Here is an 18,852-nt window from a genome sequence, read left to right as displayed (position 1 = left end):
TCTAACCACCTCCCTCAGATATAATTAAATCAGGTATAGGTAAACTTTATGTGATATATGAGAACCTGTAAAAAAGGAATATAATTGAACAGCAGTTAAAAATGTTTTCTACAGAGAAACCATCTGGATTCAAATCTGTCACCTCTTTCTAGTTATGTGACCATGAGCAGATTACCTAAGCTCTCTGTGCTCATAAAAGTACTTTCAGTACAGTCTAACTGCTGGAAAAAAATAACCCCCAAATATCAGTGACTCAGGAGGATAGAAGTTTGTCTCTTGGTCACAAAAGAGTTCTCTGTGGGTATTACAAAGGTGGTAATAAAGCATTCCAGGTGCCTTCCATCTGGTGGCTCCGCCCTCTGCAGATCTCTGCAGTCAACTAGTGGGGGGAAATGAGGGAGTCTGTAAGACTGGGAAAGATTGTATGGACTAAGCACAGAGGAGGCTTTCCCTATTTTCTTCCATATTCCATCAGTCAGAAGTCAGTCCCATGATGACCTCTAACTATAAGGAAGGCTGGAGAAGTAAGCTAACTGTTTGCTCAGAGCTAGGGGAAGAGAGTTTGATGATCAACTAGCCAGTTTGCCACATTCCTTCAATTGGTTTTCTCTGAGGATTAAATAAGGTACAATATGTAAAGGACTTAGCCAAGAATCTGGCATGAAGTAAGGTTTAATAACTAAACCATTGTTTTTAGCACTCTTAACAAAGGGCCCAGAAAATAGAGCTCAAGTTTGTTTTTGAATGTCACATGTCCTCCCTCCCAAAATAATACTTTTTGTAATTTGATCTTTTCTTGAATAAAATATTAAATGTTGAGATAGATATGCAAAAAATGAGCCATGTAATTATGTTCCATCTCCCCAAATGGGCCATATTTAAGCCTATAACAGGCAGTGTCCAATGATTTTTGAACTTGCAGCTCTTTTTGGTGTCTTTGGGCTTTCAAAGCCAGCAAGCAAATTCAAAAGTAGCATGAAAGAAAAAAGGAGCAGAAAGTTCTAATAACAATATTGAAACTTGTGTAAACAAGGAGCCATCCTGCCTAGGACACAAAATACAGAAATAAGAAATGAAATATGAAGTGCATGGCCAGGCCTGTAAGTATATAGGCAAGAACTGGTTGGAAAATACTCATCTGGTTTGGTGGGTTATAAATCATGTTACTCTATTCTGTGTATTTGTTAAGGTACATAGAGTATTAAGAGTATTATAGTGCTTCATTATATGTTCCTTTTCATTAGTCTATGTCAGAGAGTGGATGAATCACATTTAGGGTTTATGTTCCTGTGGAAGCCAATGATGAAAGAATATGAGTGAAAACATTTCTGGGATGAAGATAGCCCCAGAGTGCCTGTCCCCAATTCTGAAGGAGCTAGTGTACCACCTTGATAGAGGTTTTTAGTCTGGGGTCCATGATGGGCCAAAGTTTGCAAGACCTAGATACATACATTCTTCTGGGACAACATCCTTCATATTCATCAGGTTTGTCTTTCTGGTAAAAACAATTTAGGGTAAGGCAACTAGACTCCTTTTTTAAATATAGCTTTAGGTCTGGTATAAAATGAGCAGTTCCTACCTTAGGCTCCTACCTTAGGCTTAGCCTCTGAAGTTCACCTAATAGGAATCCTAAGCACCCATGGCCATCCTGTGGCCCCTGCCTTTCTGGAGACAATGCTTTAGATAAATTTCTCCCAATAGAACTGAACTGTAGTCATCAAATCCAGAGCTCTCCTAATGTCCTCAGATGAATATTGTCAGAGACATGTTCTTTAAAATTCACACTATTAAGATCTTAGTTAATATTTAATGGGCATTCCCTTAGGCTTGTCTATAATTCTCTTGATATATGAACACACATACAGAAATGTCCACGAGTGACTACTTCTCTAACTTTAGTGTTACAAGTTGGACAAAATTCTGAAACCTCACTTGAAGAAATGCTTTCCAACAGCAACTTTTCGTCCTGTCTGCCAACAAGAAGCACATGATAGTATATGCCCTCTTCCTTGAAACAAGCCTGAATACAGGTCTTAAGGGTATGTCCCCCTGCAATGACTGGTATAATAGTCTCTCAGGTTGTTAAGAACATTTCGTGGAAGGTGTTTATTGTTCCCTTGGAATAAAATTAAGTAATAGAACTACAGTAATAGTAGATAGAAGTAATAGATATAGTACTGAAAGAGGGTATAGCAGCCTAGGCATCTAGCAATTGGAGTCACTCAGAGACAGAGAGAAAAAACCATAAAATGCCTGTTGTAGTTAAATTTATTTCTGCATAACAGATCATCTCCAAGCCTAGTGACTTAAAACAGCAAGGAATTTTTTTTTTCCTTTCAATTCTGTGGGTCAGATATTTGGGGAGGGCTCCTGTGTCTCCCATGTGGTATCTGCTGGGGTGGTTTGGCTGCAGCTGGGTGTTCCAAGACGGCCTTAGTCTGCATGTCTGAAACCTTGGTACTAGCTTTCGGCTGGGATACCTTGATCCTCTTTTCTTTTTTTTTTTTTTTTCTCTTTTCTATAGCCTCTCTATCTCCATGTGAGTCTTCGTCACTTGATAGTCTGGGCCAGATTTCCAAGGGGGCAAACACAGAAGCTACAAAGCCTCCTAAGGCTTCTGCCTGGAATAGACCAGAGTATTGGCTTTAGCACATTCTGTTGGTCAAAGCAAGTCACCAGGCTTGCTTTTCCCCACCGGGGTGGGAAAGAGACCGCACCTCTGTCTGAGAGAAACCATGTACACCTAGAGGCGCAGGAGCAGTTGTGAGCTGCCATCTGTGCAGGTGTTCTGCCATAAGGGCTCCCTCCCCATGCCTGGCAGGTTTGCTTGTAGTTCCTGTTGGAAAAGGCATTGCTTTCTTTTTCTTTCTTTTTTTTAAAATTTTGTTTTTTTATATGACAGAGGGAGGCACAGTGAGAGAGGGAACCCAAGCAGGGGGAGTGGGAGAAGGAGAGAAGCAGGCTTCCCGCTGAGCAGGGAGCTCTATGTGGGGCTCAATCCCAGGACCTTGAGATCATTACCTGAGCAGAAGGCAGATGCTTAATGACTGAGCCACCCAGGCGCCCAAAGACATTGCTTTCTCATGAGAGGCTTATGCTAAACATAGGCAGTTCCTCAGTATTTCTTACGGAAAGCACTCTTTTCTCAGCATTGCCATTTTTTACACAGCCAGGGGACATCAGACATTTGGTGATACTGACAAGTCAGTCTTCAAATACCCTTTGAAAGATTCAGTATGGAGAACTAACTCATCAATGTCTATAACTGGAAACACATCTTTGTCGTTAAAATTGACATTTAAAAGAGGGGGATAAGGAATGTCTGTTAGCCAGAAAATTCAGTTTCTTTTACCTGATGAAACATCTCTTTTCAAAGAAAAATTAATAAAAAGAGAGAGAGAAGGAGAAAGGTTTCTGTGTTTGAACTGGCTAAAGCATATGGCCAGAAACTCTTGTCCTTTGCCTCCGATGGCAGACCCGGTGAGAAGAGTGATGTTTGGAACAGTTGTAGGTGGTAAATATCCCACAGTAAGTGGAGGCAGAGAGGAAAAAACCAGGAGATAGGGATTATGTTTGGGGGCTGGTAGGGATCTTCCTTTTTCCATGTTTGGTAATACATATTGATTGACTTACTCTGTTGATGGTAATGGATCTTTGTAAGGTACATAGTTTAGATGTAATAACGGCAGTAGTAGTTAATCTTTATTGTAGTTTCTTATCCACAATATACTGTCCTAAGCAGCTTCGTATCCATCATATCATTTAATTTTTATAAGGTCAGTATTTTTGCCTCTTGTTTACAAATCATGAACCTGAAGTGCAAAGAGTTTAAGAAACAGCCTTAGGAGAGAACTAGGTCTGAACTGCTTTCACAACCCAAGCTACTGAAATCTGTTCTAGTTTATCTCTGTGCCATGCATTTACTGAGCATCTACTACTGGCTGAAAAGGAGTAAGATGGGACCTTTTTCCCAAGGCCCTCTGATTTTATCAGGATATGTCTAAGCATGATACAGCGTGCTTAGTGACATCCAGTAAGACAAGTCAAGTGTATGGCATCACTGAGGAGAAATCACTTAATTCTGCTTGTACCAGGCTCAGACAGATAAAGACATTTCTAGTCAGAAAAAGAGTTGAGACTTGAGTGACAGCCTTCCAGGGATTAATTAACTTATGTGTATTAAAATGACATGGTTGTGAAAGAACGTGGGTTATATGTTAGCAAATGGTGGGAGATGCTACCACACAGTTGCCTTTAGCCCATTGTCAGGGACATGGAAAGCTATGGAAAAGGGTTTGCATTTACTCCTGAAAAATGAGAACATTCAAGTTTCCAAGTTTAAAGGGGTGAAATGATTATATCATCATTTTAGTAAGACATCCCTGGAAGCTGAACCAAATTGTACTCTAACTATTGATATCAAAATCATTGTTAAATAAAGCACAAAAATCATAGAGTTGACTCTACTGTTGTAAACTTATGGCTTTATATAAAAAAAAAAAAAAGCCTCAGAGTATAATTTTTGACTTATGGCCTTTACTTTTCACAGGGTAGAATAAGATCCTAAAGGCTTTTATTTGGTTGTTCTTGCCAGACTTTTAAAGGGAAATTCTAATTTATGGCATCATTTCCCTTCAATGACTCCATACTTGTGGTTCTTGGATTAAGTGAGACCTAGAGAAGAAAAGTCTTAAGAGACTGGCTTTTTTTTTTTTTTTTTTTTTTAGATTGCAGTCAGATATCAAAGGGGAAAGATTTTAAGACTTTAGTTGTTTCCATGCTTATTTTAAGGTAACAATGCATTATATAAAATTACCATTTCTGTATGGAGACACAATCTTTGCCTACCTCATAGCTTATCACTCTGAGCCTTGAAATGCCAAGCAGGCCAATATTAGGGTTATAGTGGAAGTTACCAAAATTTATATGCTTCTAGTTAAAACAAAACAAAATGTTGAGTGCTGTCATTGTCTAAGATTCCCCAACACCCAGGAATTTTGCTACTTAAAATAGTTACCTTTTATTTTTTTGGTTAAAGGTTACCTTGCCAGTAACTTTGAAAATTTTAGATGTTTGGGAAAGAACAACCATACCAAGGAAACAGACTACCTTTTTTTCTAAGATTTTGTTTTATTTATTTGACACAGAGAGGTCACAAGTAGGCAGAGAGGCAGGCAGAGAGAGAGAGGGAAGCAGGGTCCCTGCTGAGCAGAGAGCCTGATGCGGGCCTCTGTACAAGGACCCAAAGATCATGACCTGAGCCGAAAGCAGAGGCCTAACCCACTGAGCCACTCAGCACCCCCATACTACTTTCTTTTTATAGTTTCAGTTGAATGTTAAATCTCAGATTAATAACGTATATATGCATGAGTTTTATCTTCCTATTAAATTCCAGTCATTATGTAATGGTCTATATTTCTTTTGGCTGTGGCACTCAAAAGGGTTTTTGTTTTTGTCTTAAGATTTTATTTATTTATTTATTTATCAGGGAGAAAGAAAGAGAGCACAAGCAGGGGGAGCAGAAAGCAGAGGAGAAGCAGGCTCTCCACTGAGCAAGAATCCTGATTTGGGACTCAATCCCAGGACTTGGGGATCCTGACCTGAGCTGAAAATAGGTGTTTAACTGACTGAGCCATGCACGTGTCCCTCCAAAGGGTTTCTCCACATGAAGCAGAGTGTGGATGTGCTCATGTGCCTAAGCACCACATGCTTTTATCACCATTGCCCCTTTTTAGGCTTGTTGTTCTTTTACAAAAGAAAGCATCATAATTCCTTTCCCAGGTCATCAGTTTGCTTTGTAAGAGGGAGGAGTGTTGATCTTTGAGTTGTTAATTTTTAGAAATGCCCAAAGATCAGTGTCACCTTTCGAAGTATATTGATTTTTAATCCTATCCATCAAGGAGAAGAGCCTGGTAAGCATGGATGAGACTCCACTGAACACCAAGTATAAGCACCAAGTCCTAAGCAGCCTTGCATTCCCATTAAAATGGTAGTGTCTTTTGGTGCCGTTGTCTTGATCTGACTTGATTTTCAACCACGAAGCTACCTTGACCTGCTTTTACGAAAATGTTTGTGGAATTGAAATCCATTACACCACCGTTGGGTTTTATGCACAAAATGTCCATCAGTTAGTGAAATATAATTGATTTGAACAGTTTCTGGCAACTGACAAGTATTTGGCAGTTTTATTTTATGTTCTCGATATTTCAACTTGATGATGATGAAGAATGCCTCAATGCGTTACTACATTAAGATAATCTCTGGTGCTGCTGCCTGCTTGGGAAGCTAGTTTTGTATCTTATGATCATGGCTTTTTAAATATGTGTTCATTGATTTTCATTTTTTAATTTTTTGTTACTTTTCCTTCCATTGGTTCCCGAGTATGCTCTTTTTGGTCCTGCCCATGTGAGGTTTAAAAGTAAGCTAGATTTACTTATTATATGCAGGGCTGGAGTGCTTTCTGTCACAGGCCTTTTTTCTTTTTTTGAGTGTCAGGTGCTGTGCAAATTACTCTTCTTTAATGCTATAGAGTTACGAATCTGAACATGTATTTTCCCTCCCAATAAGCTCCAGATAAACTGAGCATTGTTTGAACTATGAAGCTCCTTTAATATAGCTTAAATAAGGATGGGGTTTTGTTATGTTTTCATCTATTCCTCCATGGGCAAAAAGAACGGGAAAGAGAAACTTTCTGGAAATTGGGAAAATCACAGCATCCAGTGGATGACCATGCATGCCATCTATCTATATATGCCCCCAGTTCCTAAATGGAATTGATTTCTTTTGAAGGACTTTATTATTTTTTTTTGAAGGACTTTTAGTAAAACTCCTCAAACTATTTTCTAAATTGTTGATCCCTCTGCCAAAATGCTAATATCAATAGGATATTGGGCTCCCACTTGTCCTTAAAAACCCTGTCACTGTAGCCTATGAATTTGGCTTTTTAACAGTTGCTATAAATGAGTCCTGCTAATAAGACTTGCCCAGCTTTCCCATGGAAAGGCACTGGGTTTATAGCTTCTCAGGCCCTAAGCAGCCCTGCTGCACTGTGTCATGAGAAGGAGAGGGCAGTGTGTGAGCCCTGCTCTGTGGTTCCAGCCCTCCACTCCCAAAGCAGAAACTCCACATTAAACAACGCCAGATTTGTTTATCCTTTAATACTTGGAACTCGTGCATCTGTATCTCAGGAAAATGCTCAGTCTCTTCTGTTTTGCTTTGTTATCCCCAGGCCTCTGTCATTGATTTATTGTCTCAGAGCTACTTAGCAATTATAGACCAGGAACTCTTTATCATGACCTAATTTTCCTCCCATAAATATCACAGCACATAATAAAGAGTGTACCCCACACATTATAGGAAGGCTCCTAATCCTTGTAAATTACAGAAGCATGTGATGAATGGGATCACAAAAGGTGTAAAAATGTGTATGTGCAACCGATAACAACAAATTTTGCAAGTGGCAGTGGTCTACAATTGTCAGGGTGGGCCCCAGGCAGGCAGGGGGATGGGCAGTGAAATTTGGTTTTCGTAGACAACACAAGGGAAAAGAACAGCAAATTTTAACATTGCTGTAAGCAGTTAAGATCGATGTTTTGCAAAGAGCAGTAATTAAATTTGCACTTAGAAATTAAATCCTCGTGTCCTGACTGCAAATAATTCATTGTTGAGTCTCCAGTTATTTCTCTTCTTATACTTTTTTATTGAATGCAGTAATGTCTCTTGAACATTGAGTGTCAAACTGTGTTAGGTGCTTTGGTCTTCACCACACTCCTGGGAGTTTTTACAGATGAGGCATCTGAAGGTCACAGAGTTATACAACTTGCTCAGAGTCACAGAACTACTGGTAAGCAACTAAAGTCAGATCCATTGGACTGTAAAGCTTGGAATCTTCTTATTTTGTCCTATGTCTTTCAAATTAATAATAGGTATAAAACCACACATGGGTAATATCCAGATGGTCATGCTAAGTTCCAGTCCAGCTGCATTCAAGTATGTGACCTTGGACAAATCAGTTCATCTCACTGAGTCTTAGGTTTCTCACCTTCACGATGCCAAGAATAATAGTACCTTTTTTATAGATTTCTTGTGAGTAAAATAATAGATAACTAATGCAAGTAGCACGATAAACACTCAACAAATTTTGGTTATTTTATTGTCATTATTCCATCACCATTTCTTGTCCACTCATTGCTAGGTTCTAGCACTTACTGTGGCTTAACTTTTCAATGGCTCTGCGAGGCAGGTGTTAGATTCTTGTTTGCACAGGAAAACAGGCTCAGAGTTGTTGAGGCTCTCGCCTAAGTTGAACCCAAGTCTGTCTAGCTTCAAAGCCTCTTTGCTTTCTACCCATATGTTGGCTATGAATTCCTTTGTTGGACTTTTTGTGGTGATATGGCAATGGTGCTTCTATCAGTGATGGCGAGATCTCTCTCCCACTCCCACTGTGTCGCAGTAAGTGTTGCCCACTGAGTAAACAGCAGAACCCAGACCGGGCCTGGGCCTGTGTGAATCCAGAAGCCTGACCACTCTCCCATGTAGCTTAAAGGGAAACAGAAGCTGGTATTTATGGGTCTGCTAATTCCACTTACAGGAAGCTTGAAATTGGGAATACTTGGAAGAGATATGCAATTTTTTTTTTTTTAATGTTACACTTTTATTTCTCAGTAGCTTCCAGAATGCTTATGGCCTTCCAAATAACTTTTATTTCTAAAGGGTTCCTAACTCAATTAGTAAGTTTGGACAGAATTAATAGGGCACTTGGGGCACAGAATAAATCCCCCCCTTTTATGTTAATTTGGAAAGTCTCTGTGAAACTTGTGAATTGTTCCAGCCACGTGGTAGAGCTCCATAAATCCATTGGTCATAAATGATAGGAACCCACACTTGCATCATTTGGCAGGGTCATTTCTACAGTGATTCTTCTTAACAGAATGAAGGAAACTTCACTTTATTTTCTTGAAATTACCTCTTCCAAACAAAATAGGCTTGGAATAACCAAGGAAACTGTGAAAAATTCAGGTTGTCATCAGACTTCCAGCTTGTGCTTTTAGCACCAAGACAAACCCTTGGCCTGGCTAGAAAGTGGCCAGACAGTAAGCAGGCTTTAAACAGCTTGCATGTGTTCAAGTTTCAGAGTTAAGTGAACAAAAGTAATTTGGAGCATGATTTTCCAAACTCCTTAATGTAAGTTTGTATCATCTGCTCTGACTTGTTCACATTTACAGAGGTGCCCTTGCACTTTGGAAACATCTGTAACCACCGCATTGATAGTCTTGTGCCTGGCGACATTTTGTGGTGGCCCCATTGAAACTCTTGAGCAGCCTGGATCACAGTGATGGCTGGAGAACTGGCCTTTGGGACTGTTGGTCTCACCTGTGGTGAAAATCTGCTAGAACTGGTTCCAGTATGGGCAAATAACTTCTCTTTTAAAGAAACCTACCAATATGCAGAATGAACGACTCTCCTGGGTTCCATGTCTCTTCCTGCTCGGCTGTGTGTAAACATTGTTTTGGAAGCAATTTTTCATGCATCTGCCCAAATCTGCAGGCTTTCTTCGTAACCTATTCTTTGCTTCTTCAGCATTTCATGTGGTTTTTAGGAAGGACTGTAACCTCACATTCTTGGTGATAGTTGAAATTAAAATATGTATTCATTCTCTTTGTGTCCACTGTAGTTGCCCAACAAGCTTATTTCCAGTTAGGAAAAGAGAAACAAACCTTGGAGGCTAGACATAAGGGGGTGGTGGGCCATCACAAGTCTGAATTCTTTTTCAGCTAGGGATGGCTGAGAGTGTTATTCTTGAGGACAGAGGCAGAGGGGTGCTAAGAGATACCATTATTTGTTGAAATCCTTGCTCGTACATTTGGGGCACAGCTTCTGGAGTGAAGATTGGCTGGAAAAGCTGAGCTGAATGAGTAATGACAGCTGAGTAAGTAGAGAGTGCAGATGTAAGGAGCTGCAACCCTGCATTCCACGTCCAGCCCCTCTCCTGCTTCACTGTGCGGCAGGTCAGGAGATCTCTCCTGTGGCGTGCTCACCCTACTTAATATCTGTGGCTTAGAAGCCATGCAAAGTGCCTAGCATGGTGCCTGCCGGGCACAGACACTCACATACAGAAGCACGGTTTAAATGTCAGTGATAATAGTGCACCATGAGGTGGTCATTTGGGAGCAGGCTTGCAGCTCAGCATTGTTTGGGGAACACAGGAAAAGGGGGAGAAGGCCTCTTAGAGTCTGTAGTCCTTGAGCTTGACAATAACCATAGTTTCTCTTTGCTTCCCTTGCAGAACTCAGGAGACTGTACATATACATAGCACCAGTACTTATTTTTAGGGGTGCCAGTTACTCTGGAAGCTAGGACATTTCTGTTGTTTTTGCTTAAGTCCCCTTTTCTTTTTACCCTCTCACCCCACTTGAACTCAGCTATGTTGTGATTCAGTTTATTTTGTTGAAAATTCAGTCCCCTAGGGAAAATATGATAATGCTCTTTTTCAGACAGCTATGTTTGGGAGCAAGATTGACTTAACCAGCTGGCTGGCATCATTGGAGCCCAAGGACCTGCCAGCCCATGGAGAGCAGCTGTTTTGGCTGAAATTCTCATCATTCTTATGACTTTGCTTCCTATATATCAGCTTCAGAGTTTTGCTTTTAAGTGCACACACAAAGGAGAGAGGGCCATTGAAAAGAGTGTAGTATATCTAATGCTACCCATAGTGGAAGGAAGTGGGGTGTCCCCACTTTCCTCTTGTAACTCATGATTGTTGAGAAAGTGGAAATCCAGAAGGAGGCTAGCTCCAGAGTGAGACATGATAATGAATAAATCAATAAATATTGATATCTTAATACGGTGTGGCTCTTACACAACCATTAAGGATCATGTTTAAGATTTTTTTAAAGAAAGGAGAAATGTTGAAATATAATGTTAGATGTATAGAACACAAAACTGTGTAGATTATGTAATCTCAATTAGGGGAGGTGGGTTGTTTTTTTGTTTGTTTGTTTGTTTGTTTTACATTAAACAAGGTAACTCATACAAAGCTCCTAACCTGATACCTGGCATGGCAAACACTCTGTTAATCACAGGTAGTGGATGCAAACCGTCCCATCCACAGGGAACGTGTTCACCATGTGCAGTGTAATATCCTGAGTCCTTGGTATGAAGTAAATGCTCAAGAGATCTTTCTTGATTGAGGTAGTGTTGTCATTTATATGCATTTGAAAAGAAGTCTAGGGGCACGTGGGTGGCTCTGTCAGTTGAGCATCTGACTCTTGGTTTTAGCTCAGTCTGTGCTCTGTGGGTCCTGGAATCGAACCCCACATCAGGCTCCATGTTCAGCATGGAGAGAGATTCTCTCTCTCCCCCTCCTACCGTTCACTCTCTCCTTCTCTCTCTCTCTCCCTCTCAAATAAATACATCTTTAAAAAAGAAATCAAGAAAATCTAGGAATACAGCTTTCTATGTTTTCTGTAATTGTATCTATAATTGTGGCAGCTAACCTCTGCCTTCATTCTTCATTATAAGTGGTGAGGACAGAAATTCTTGCTCCACGTCAAGAGAACTGAATGGGCCACTTGTAGAACACACTAATCCCTAGGGAAGTGACCGTGTATGGTGGCTATGGTGATTATGGTAAGCGCCATGTAAGTGTAGCTGTTATAATGATGCCACCATACTTGTATCTGTAAAAAAATAATAATAATAATTCACAATTTTCATCTGTTGTAAAAGCTTAAAAGAAAAAAATTTCATAAGAAAGCTCAAATGCTTATAGTGGTTGTCTCTAAATGGTAGAAATAAAAAGTCTATCTATTTTGTTTCTGATGCTTTTATACGTTTTCCAAATTATAGTTTTGGTTACTTTTATCATCAGCCTTTTTCTTCCTTTTAAATGAGAAAATGCTCAGCATCAAAGATGACATAGAGCTACTGAGCTGGAAAGCAGGCTCCATCCAAAGGTGACTACAGACCAGGAGCTGGTGCCCTGCCCTGGGCTTCTTCTTGGAATTTTATTTATTTATTTATTTATTTATTAAGGATTTTACTTATTTATTTGACAGAGATCACAAGTAGTCAGAGAGGCAGGCAGAGAGAGAGGAGGAAGCAGGCTCCCTACTGAGCAGAGAGCCCGATGCGGGACTCGATCCCAGGACCCCGAGATCATGACCTAAGCCGAAGGCAGCGGCTCAACCCACTGAGCCACCCAGGCGCCCCTGGAATTTTATTTAAATGCAGTTTCACATTCTAAGAAAGTTGTGAAGCAGTCATTAAGAGCTGGTCAATAGAACCAATGAGGAAAATAAAGGGTCTTGATGAACTGGTTTTGGACAAAGGTACTCAAAATACTCCAAGCCCTATTAATAGACAGTGGCTTGTATTTAGCACACTTCATTCCCCTCACCCCTGGAGAGAACAGCAGAGAGGGGATAAGTGTAAGTGACAGCAGAATGACAGAAATGGAAGTGAATGGTCACCAAACTCCGAAATATGCTCCTGAAAGAAAATGTTTAGTGCCAGTTCTGAGAGATGTTTCAAACAAAGTCCTGAGCTAATACGGGTGGTCTTTTCGGTTCTTTTTGCTGAGTCTTTGATACCACCAAGCTTTCAGTTGTACTGGTTGGGGCTTGCTCCCCGACTCACGGCAGTGTGTAGTATAACCCTTCTTTGCAACTTCACTTGCAGATATTTAACACCGTGCCTGATACGCCTCTCACCAATGCCCAGCTGCACCTGTCCCGGAAGAAGAGCAGTGACTCCAAGCCCCCTTCTTGCAGCGAGAGGCCCCTGACGCTCTTCCACGCCATGCAATCAGCAGAGAAACGTGAGTCCCATGGCTCAGGGTGCATACCTCCAGCCTCTCTGTGTGCTTCTGTCCTAAGTGTCCTTGAGGATTGTGTGTGTTTGGGTCTTGCCTGGTTTCATTGCTGAGTAAGCCTGGTAGGACAGGAAGCAGTGTTAGGAAAATGAAAGGCCAGGGCACTTGCTGTGCAGGATTCTCTTTTCCAGATCTCCTCTGGGCAAACACCAGAACATTGTTTCCTCCTGCAACACAGTAGGAGCTCAGCAACTATGACACTTCCGCCCCTCTTTTGTTAGCAGCACAGAACCAGTTTCCTTTTCTCAGTTTGTCATTAAATGCTTATTAGTGCAAGTCACATGCCCCACTCAAATGTGACTCTGAGGCCAGGCCCTGCCTTTGCTGATCTTTCTACTCCACCTCTCACAGAAACTAGCATTTAGTGGACACCCAATAAATGTGTGAACTAAATGAATGAATTAATTAGAGAATAACACTCTCTTTGTTCCAAGCAGCACAGTGTTATCACCACAGTTTTACTGAATCTGTTTTTCATGTCAGAACGGAGCTCTTTGCAGATCAGATGACTGGGTCCTAAAATATTCAGGCTTGTTTCAGCTTCTGGAATAAGAGAGCTGAGTGGTGATAGTGTGAGATTTGAGGGCTGCAGCTCTGCCTGGAGTCCTGTCAGAACTGGGTTCTGGCACCAGCAGCAACATATGGGCAAGGCTTTGACTGTTGCTCAGCCTCTATTTGCTCATCTGTAAAGTAGGGATAATAGTGCCTATCTCATAAGGATTTGTTAAGGAGTAAGTAAAATTTTACATTTAAGCATCTGGCACAAGTCTTAGACTTGGCAAGAGCTGAAAGCTGCTGCTATTATTACTAGTTAATATTTAATCATGCACAAATACCAAGGCTCACTCTTTCACACAACCGACACTGGCATGTTGCCTGGGAGAGACTGGGAATAGAAACAGCAGACCTTGTCTTTACCGTGCTCACAGTTGAGGGCGGGGAGTAGACAAGTGAGTAGATAGCAGCAGGCCACCGTGATAACCGACCTCGGAGGATAGGTCCATTCACAGAGGCTGCGGAGCACGTGGTGGTTGAGTACGTGCCCTGGCACCGGATTGCCTGGCTGCACATGATGGGGGCAATTTACCTGCATCTCAAGGCCTCAGGCTCCTCTTCCAGAAAGCAGGGGCAACAGCTTCTACCTCATGGGGCCGCTGTGCGGATTAGAGTACTTCACATGGCACCTAGTGCAGAGTGAGTGCCTAGTGAATGCTGGGGGGTGTTGCAGTTGTTAACCTCTGTGAAGTACAGTAAAGACACAGATCAGAAGAATGAATCACTTAGCCTTGAGGAGGAGAGAAAATACGTATGTGGATTGACATCTTTTTATTTGTCACAAAAAACTTTTTTTTTTTAAACAAAAAACATTTTTTATCCCCTGTATTTCAGAGGTAATGGCCTTTGTTTTCATTCTGGAAACAAATCCACGCTGCCTCCAGACCATCACTGCATTTCACGGTATCATACTATCCCATAAAATGGCTAGACCTTGTTGAATTGGGCACCATTTGGGTTGTTTCAGATATTTAGTTTTTATGAGTAAAGCTACTGTTATCTTTGTAGCCAGATCTGTTCGCAGGCATGATCATTTCCTTAAGCTAAATTCCTGGAAGAATTTCTAGGTCAGAGGATATGCACAGTTTCAGAGCTTTGACCTCTCTTCAAACGATAGCCCGTCTTCTTCTTAAATATGTGGCTTGGGTCATTCTCTTTGGTCTGCACATGGCTTGGGCTCCTCTGAGTGTAGCAGGGAACACTGGGAACAAAAACTGGTCTCCCCATATCTGCCATGATCCTGGACAGCATTGGGCTGTGGGGTGATGTGTTTCTCACAGCGCCAGGAGAGCCACGGTCATCTAATGCTCACTACTAAGCAGAGGATAGTGTAGATTAGGACCCTTCAGACGGTTAGGTTGAAGCAAAAGCAGCTTTGGAACAGGTTTCAAAGCATATTCTGGGAGCATATAAGAAAGAAGATAGAGATTAGGAGCAAATCAATTAGACCTTGACCCAAGATTAATTTGATCACACGAGGTAAATGATGAAAGGTTAGGACATATGAAAACAGACAGACCTAAGCTACAGAACAAGCTGCTGGTATCTCTGTCTGCAAACAGTTGACGAAGGATAGAAGATGGCAAGACAGTGAAGCAGCCTGTCTTTCCTCTGAATGTTAGGAAATGCTCCTGGAAACAGGAATGGAACCTTGGGTATTTGAGGGGTGCTTAGCTTTCCTCCTTTTCTCAAAGAAACATTTTCACTGAAAAGTATGTAGGAGGACATATATATATATATATATAGACTTTTTATAGTTTGTTTTGGAAAACCCTTTTTTCCTGAGAAACTAGGATGATATCCAGACTGGCTTGAAAGTACCATAGGAGGGGTGGGTGACCGGCCAGGAGTGGAAGGTTCTGCTGGCACCCACCCCAGCTTGTAACCCAGCCACCTCTCATTGTGAGATGAGCAGGTGACAGGGCACTGTCATGTTTTCACACACCTGACTCTTCCTCTGCCTCGTTTGCAAATAAAGACAGAAGGCTCCTTTATCAAAGCACTTTGCCGAGTTTACTCTGTAGAATTAAAGTACAAATAAACACTCCAAGTCATTTGTGGGTAAAAAAAAAAAAAAAAAAAAAAAAATTGTGTATTTCCATAAGATGATATTTTTCAGGTTAAGGGAACTTGAAATACCTAGCTCAGTTTCTTCCCAAACTCGAATCATTTGTGTAAGTCTTCGTTCATTCTTTGGCTGACAACCACATTAACTCATATGCTGCTGTTTAATACAGTTCTTTAAATTGATTTGTAAAGCTTCAGTGCATAACATAGTTTCTAGTTTACAGTAGACACTTAACATCTTTTTTTTTTAAAGAATAAATAAATGAACCCATAGACCAATGAAATGATAGCACATCTATCCATGACAATCATTTTTTAATACTATGCTATGCTTTTTAATACTAAACACATCTATCCATGACAATCATTTTTTTAATACTGTGCTGTGGTGCTTACTAAGGATGATAAAATTAAGGCCTAAAAGGATGAACTTATTTTCCAGAATCATATAACAGAGAGAAGGAGTAGATTCAGAGCAAGGTTTATCTGTCTGCAAACCTACAGTCTTCCTACAACATTATGTCACCAATTCTTGACAGAATCTGAAAGAAAGCAGATTGCAGGAAGAACACAGAGAAAAAAGAATATGAAAATAATTTTGCAATGTGTTATATGTAAGAAACAAAGGAGAAGAATGTGGAATTTTGAGTTTGAGTCATTGGGAGAAGCTTGGTGCTGTGAAAAGAAAGGAGAGATAATGAATTGAGTTTTGAAACTGCTGAGATTCTATGTAAGGTTTCCAAAGGTTATTCGGAAGAGTGATTCTAGATATACATTCCGAAAAGTGGGCATTAGAACCTAAATATAGGGCAAAAAAGCCAGCAAAGGGAATATTAAGCTGACAAAAAAATTACCGTTCTGAGAATTTTTCTTTGTGATGCTTCTGGCTTCTCTGAATGTGTTGGCTAAAAATCACCCCACCTGGTTGGTCCTAAAGTCTAGTACCAGCCATTTTGTGGAAAACGTGCATCACTTCTATCCTCAGTAGCCTCAATAATCTCCTTTGTCTGTGATTTTCAGTATATTAATTATCCTGTTCCTGTTATCTATATGGGAAGAGAATTTTTTCTCTCTAATATCAGATCATTCTCTCTTTACATGTTCAGCTCTGATTGCTATGTACACATATGTTCATCTTATATGATTCTTCTGAGTTTTTGAAGTACATGTCCAGTCTAACAAAGCTGGATTATTCAAGTTCAAAAAAAATTAATTTTGAAGCCACTTACTTCTTTACATGGCCTCATCCTACTCAGTAAAATCTCTAAAAACATGAATTTGATGGTCTCACTGTATTATTCTCTAATATACATTAAAATAAATTTGTAACCATTAAGATAAAGAATGTTCTTCCCAACACCTTATGTACCACCCATGAAATGTGTGCCACTATTGAGAGTCCACAGATCTTGCTCTGAATTTTGGGGCAACTCAGTTCCTTTCTCTTAAGAAACTCGAGTTTCTTCGGACTGGAACTGGGTTCAGATATTGTCATTTCGCTGTGACATCACTGTGGATGCTCACTGTGTTCCCCTTTCATTTCCATGTTGTGCACTTTGGGTTCCCTTGACACCTGTTCAGGTTTGATGTGACCTTACCTTTTTTCGGGTTCTTGCCACAGAGCAGATATCTTGTCAGATTGCTCTTGTGTCTTGTGTGGACACACGAGCACACCTCCACATACCCGTTCTCTGCCTTCACACTTGGAGGATGATACTTTTCAGAGCCTCATTTCCTCTTATTTCCATCTGTCTGATCTCTTTTGAGTTCAATTATGCTTTTCTGCTCACTGACGCACTTGCAGTTGACAACTTTCTCTGTGTTCCATTGGTTAGCCCTCTTTTCGGTCCCTGTTGAAATACTTAGTGGGCCTAAAACTCCCGGCCACAGCTCACTTGGGTGTTTCTCTTTGAGAAGTTCCAGCTGTTGATTGTCAGCGCACATTATTCTCTCCTCTCTCTCTGCAATGCCCCCACTCTGTGCAGAAGGTGGAGCCCATTCTTTTGGCACAGACATGAATCCGTGCCAACACTCTTGGCCTCAGGCTGTCAATCGCCTCCCTCTTCCTGGAGAGGAAGTTCCTGAGAGTTACTTTGGGAATTCATAGGCTCAGTCTTCTGGCTTCATACCTGCACTTCAGGCTCACGGGAACATGTGACGTAATAACTGATGCTCCCGGATGTGTGTCTTGTTTTCTGGAAGTGTTTTTCTTTCTGTGTATCTAGACGAATTGTGTCCCAGGTACCTCCCTAAGGTTCTTCAGCTTCAGCCTATGGATGTAGTAGAATCTTTCCCAGGTGGCATTTCCCTTTCCCTAAAGGTAGAGATGTCTATATGATGACAGTGATCTCTTCCCAGAAGGAGGAGCTACATGCTTTTTCCTGTTCTTTGCTGGGTCAGGACTTTGGTCAGCCCCAGGGCATCATGTGGGTTCTCACAGACAAATCCGTGTGTGGTAGAAGTGGGGCTCAGAACGAAATGGGAGAAGTCTCTGAGATTAAACTTTGTGTCAAAGAAGGAAGGAAATGATGAGGGAGAGACAGGGTTTAAAAAGCATCACAGCAACAAATGCAAGTCATTTGGAAAACACTGAATATTTTAGTGGAGAAGGGACTCGATATCCAAGTTGTAGATAGCTGGTCAAGAAATTTCTGAAAGGTAGAATTTTGAGTAAAATGCTAAAGGAAATGAGTATAGTCTCATCCAAAGGACAGAAGGGTGGGATAGTGATGCTCTACAGAGGGAACTTGGAATAGCATTCGTATATGTAGTTCTTATCTCTAGAACTGAGGACTGTGGGAAGATCTGTTTCCAAATTGTACTTAGAAAAACATTCTTGAGCCTCGGTGGCTCAGTGGGGTGAGCCTCTGCCTTCGGCTCAGATCATGATCTCAGGGTCCTGGATTGAGCCCCGCTTTGGGTTCTCTGCTCAGCGGGGAGCCTGCTTCCCCACTACAAACACACGCACCTGCCTCTCTGCCCACTTGTGATCTCTCTCTCTGTCAAATAAATAAATAAAATCTTTAAAAAAATAGAAAACATTCTCTTAAATCAATTTTTTAATGTATGTTTAATATATATGGCTCCATAATTTATCAAGTGGTTTCCCATGCTAAGTACTGTGCATAGCAACAATTCCCTTAATTTTCACAATTTCATGACATAGGTACTGTCCCCATTTGGGACAACAGAGGAAAATATAATTTATATTAATTAATGTACTCAGGATCACACAGCAACAAAGAAGATTTGAACCCATTTGTTCTGACCTCACAGCTGTTCTTTTAGCCAGTGATTACTCTGCCTTCTGGTTTCAACTTGTGCGGTTGTTCTCAAGGAAATGTAGTTCTCTGTGCTTT

The 18,852-nt window shown here is 40.9% G+C and overlaps 1 protein-coding gene across 5 annotated transcripts in view; it reads left to right on the top strand.

Annotated features, from left to right (window-relative positions):
• ARHGAP26 (Rho GTPase activating protein 26) overlaps positions 1 to 18,852 on the top strand; it is a 445,382-nt gene that overhangs the window by 343,026 nt on the left and 83,504 nt on the right. For all 5 annotated transcript variants that reach the window (XM_082725247.1, XM_082725249.1, XM_082725248.1 and 2 more), the window contains one exon: positions 12,679 to 12,817. In XM_082725247.1, coding sequence (XP_082581373.1) covers positions 12,679 to 12,817 — 139 coding nt within the window. The remainder of the gene's footprint in view (positions 1 to 12,678; positions 12,818 to 18,852) is intronic.

This window comes from Mustela nivalis (genome assembly GCF_964662115.1).
Source record: "Mustela nivalis genome assembly, chromosome: 3".
Classification (NCBI taxonomy): domain Eukaryota; kingdom Metazoa; phylum Chordata; class Mammalia; order Carnivora; family Mustelidae; genus Mustela; species Mustela nivalis.
The sequence above is the reverse complement of the archived record's forward strand: the minus strand, read 5'-3'. Positions and strand labels throughout refer to the sequence as shown.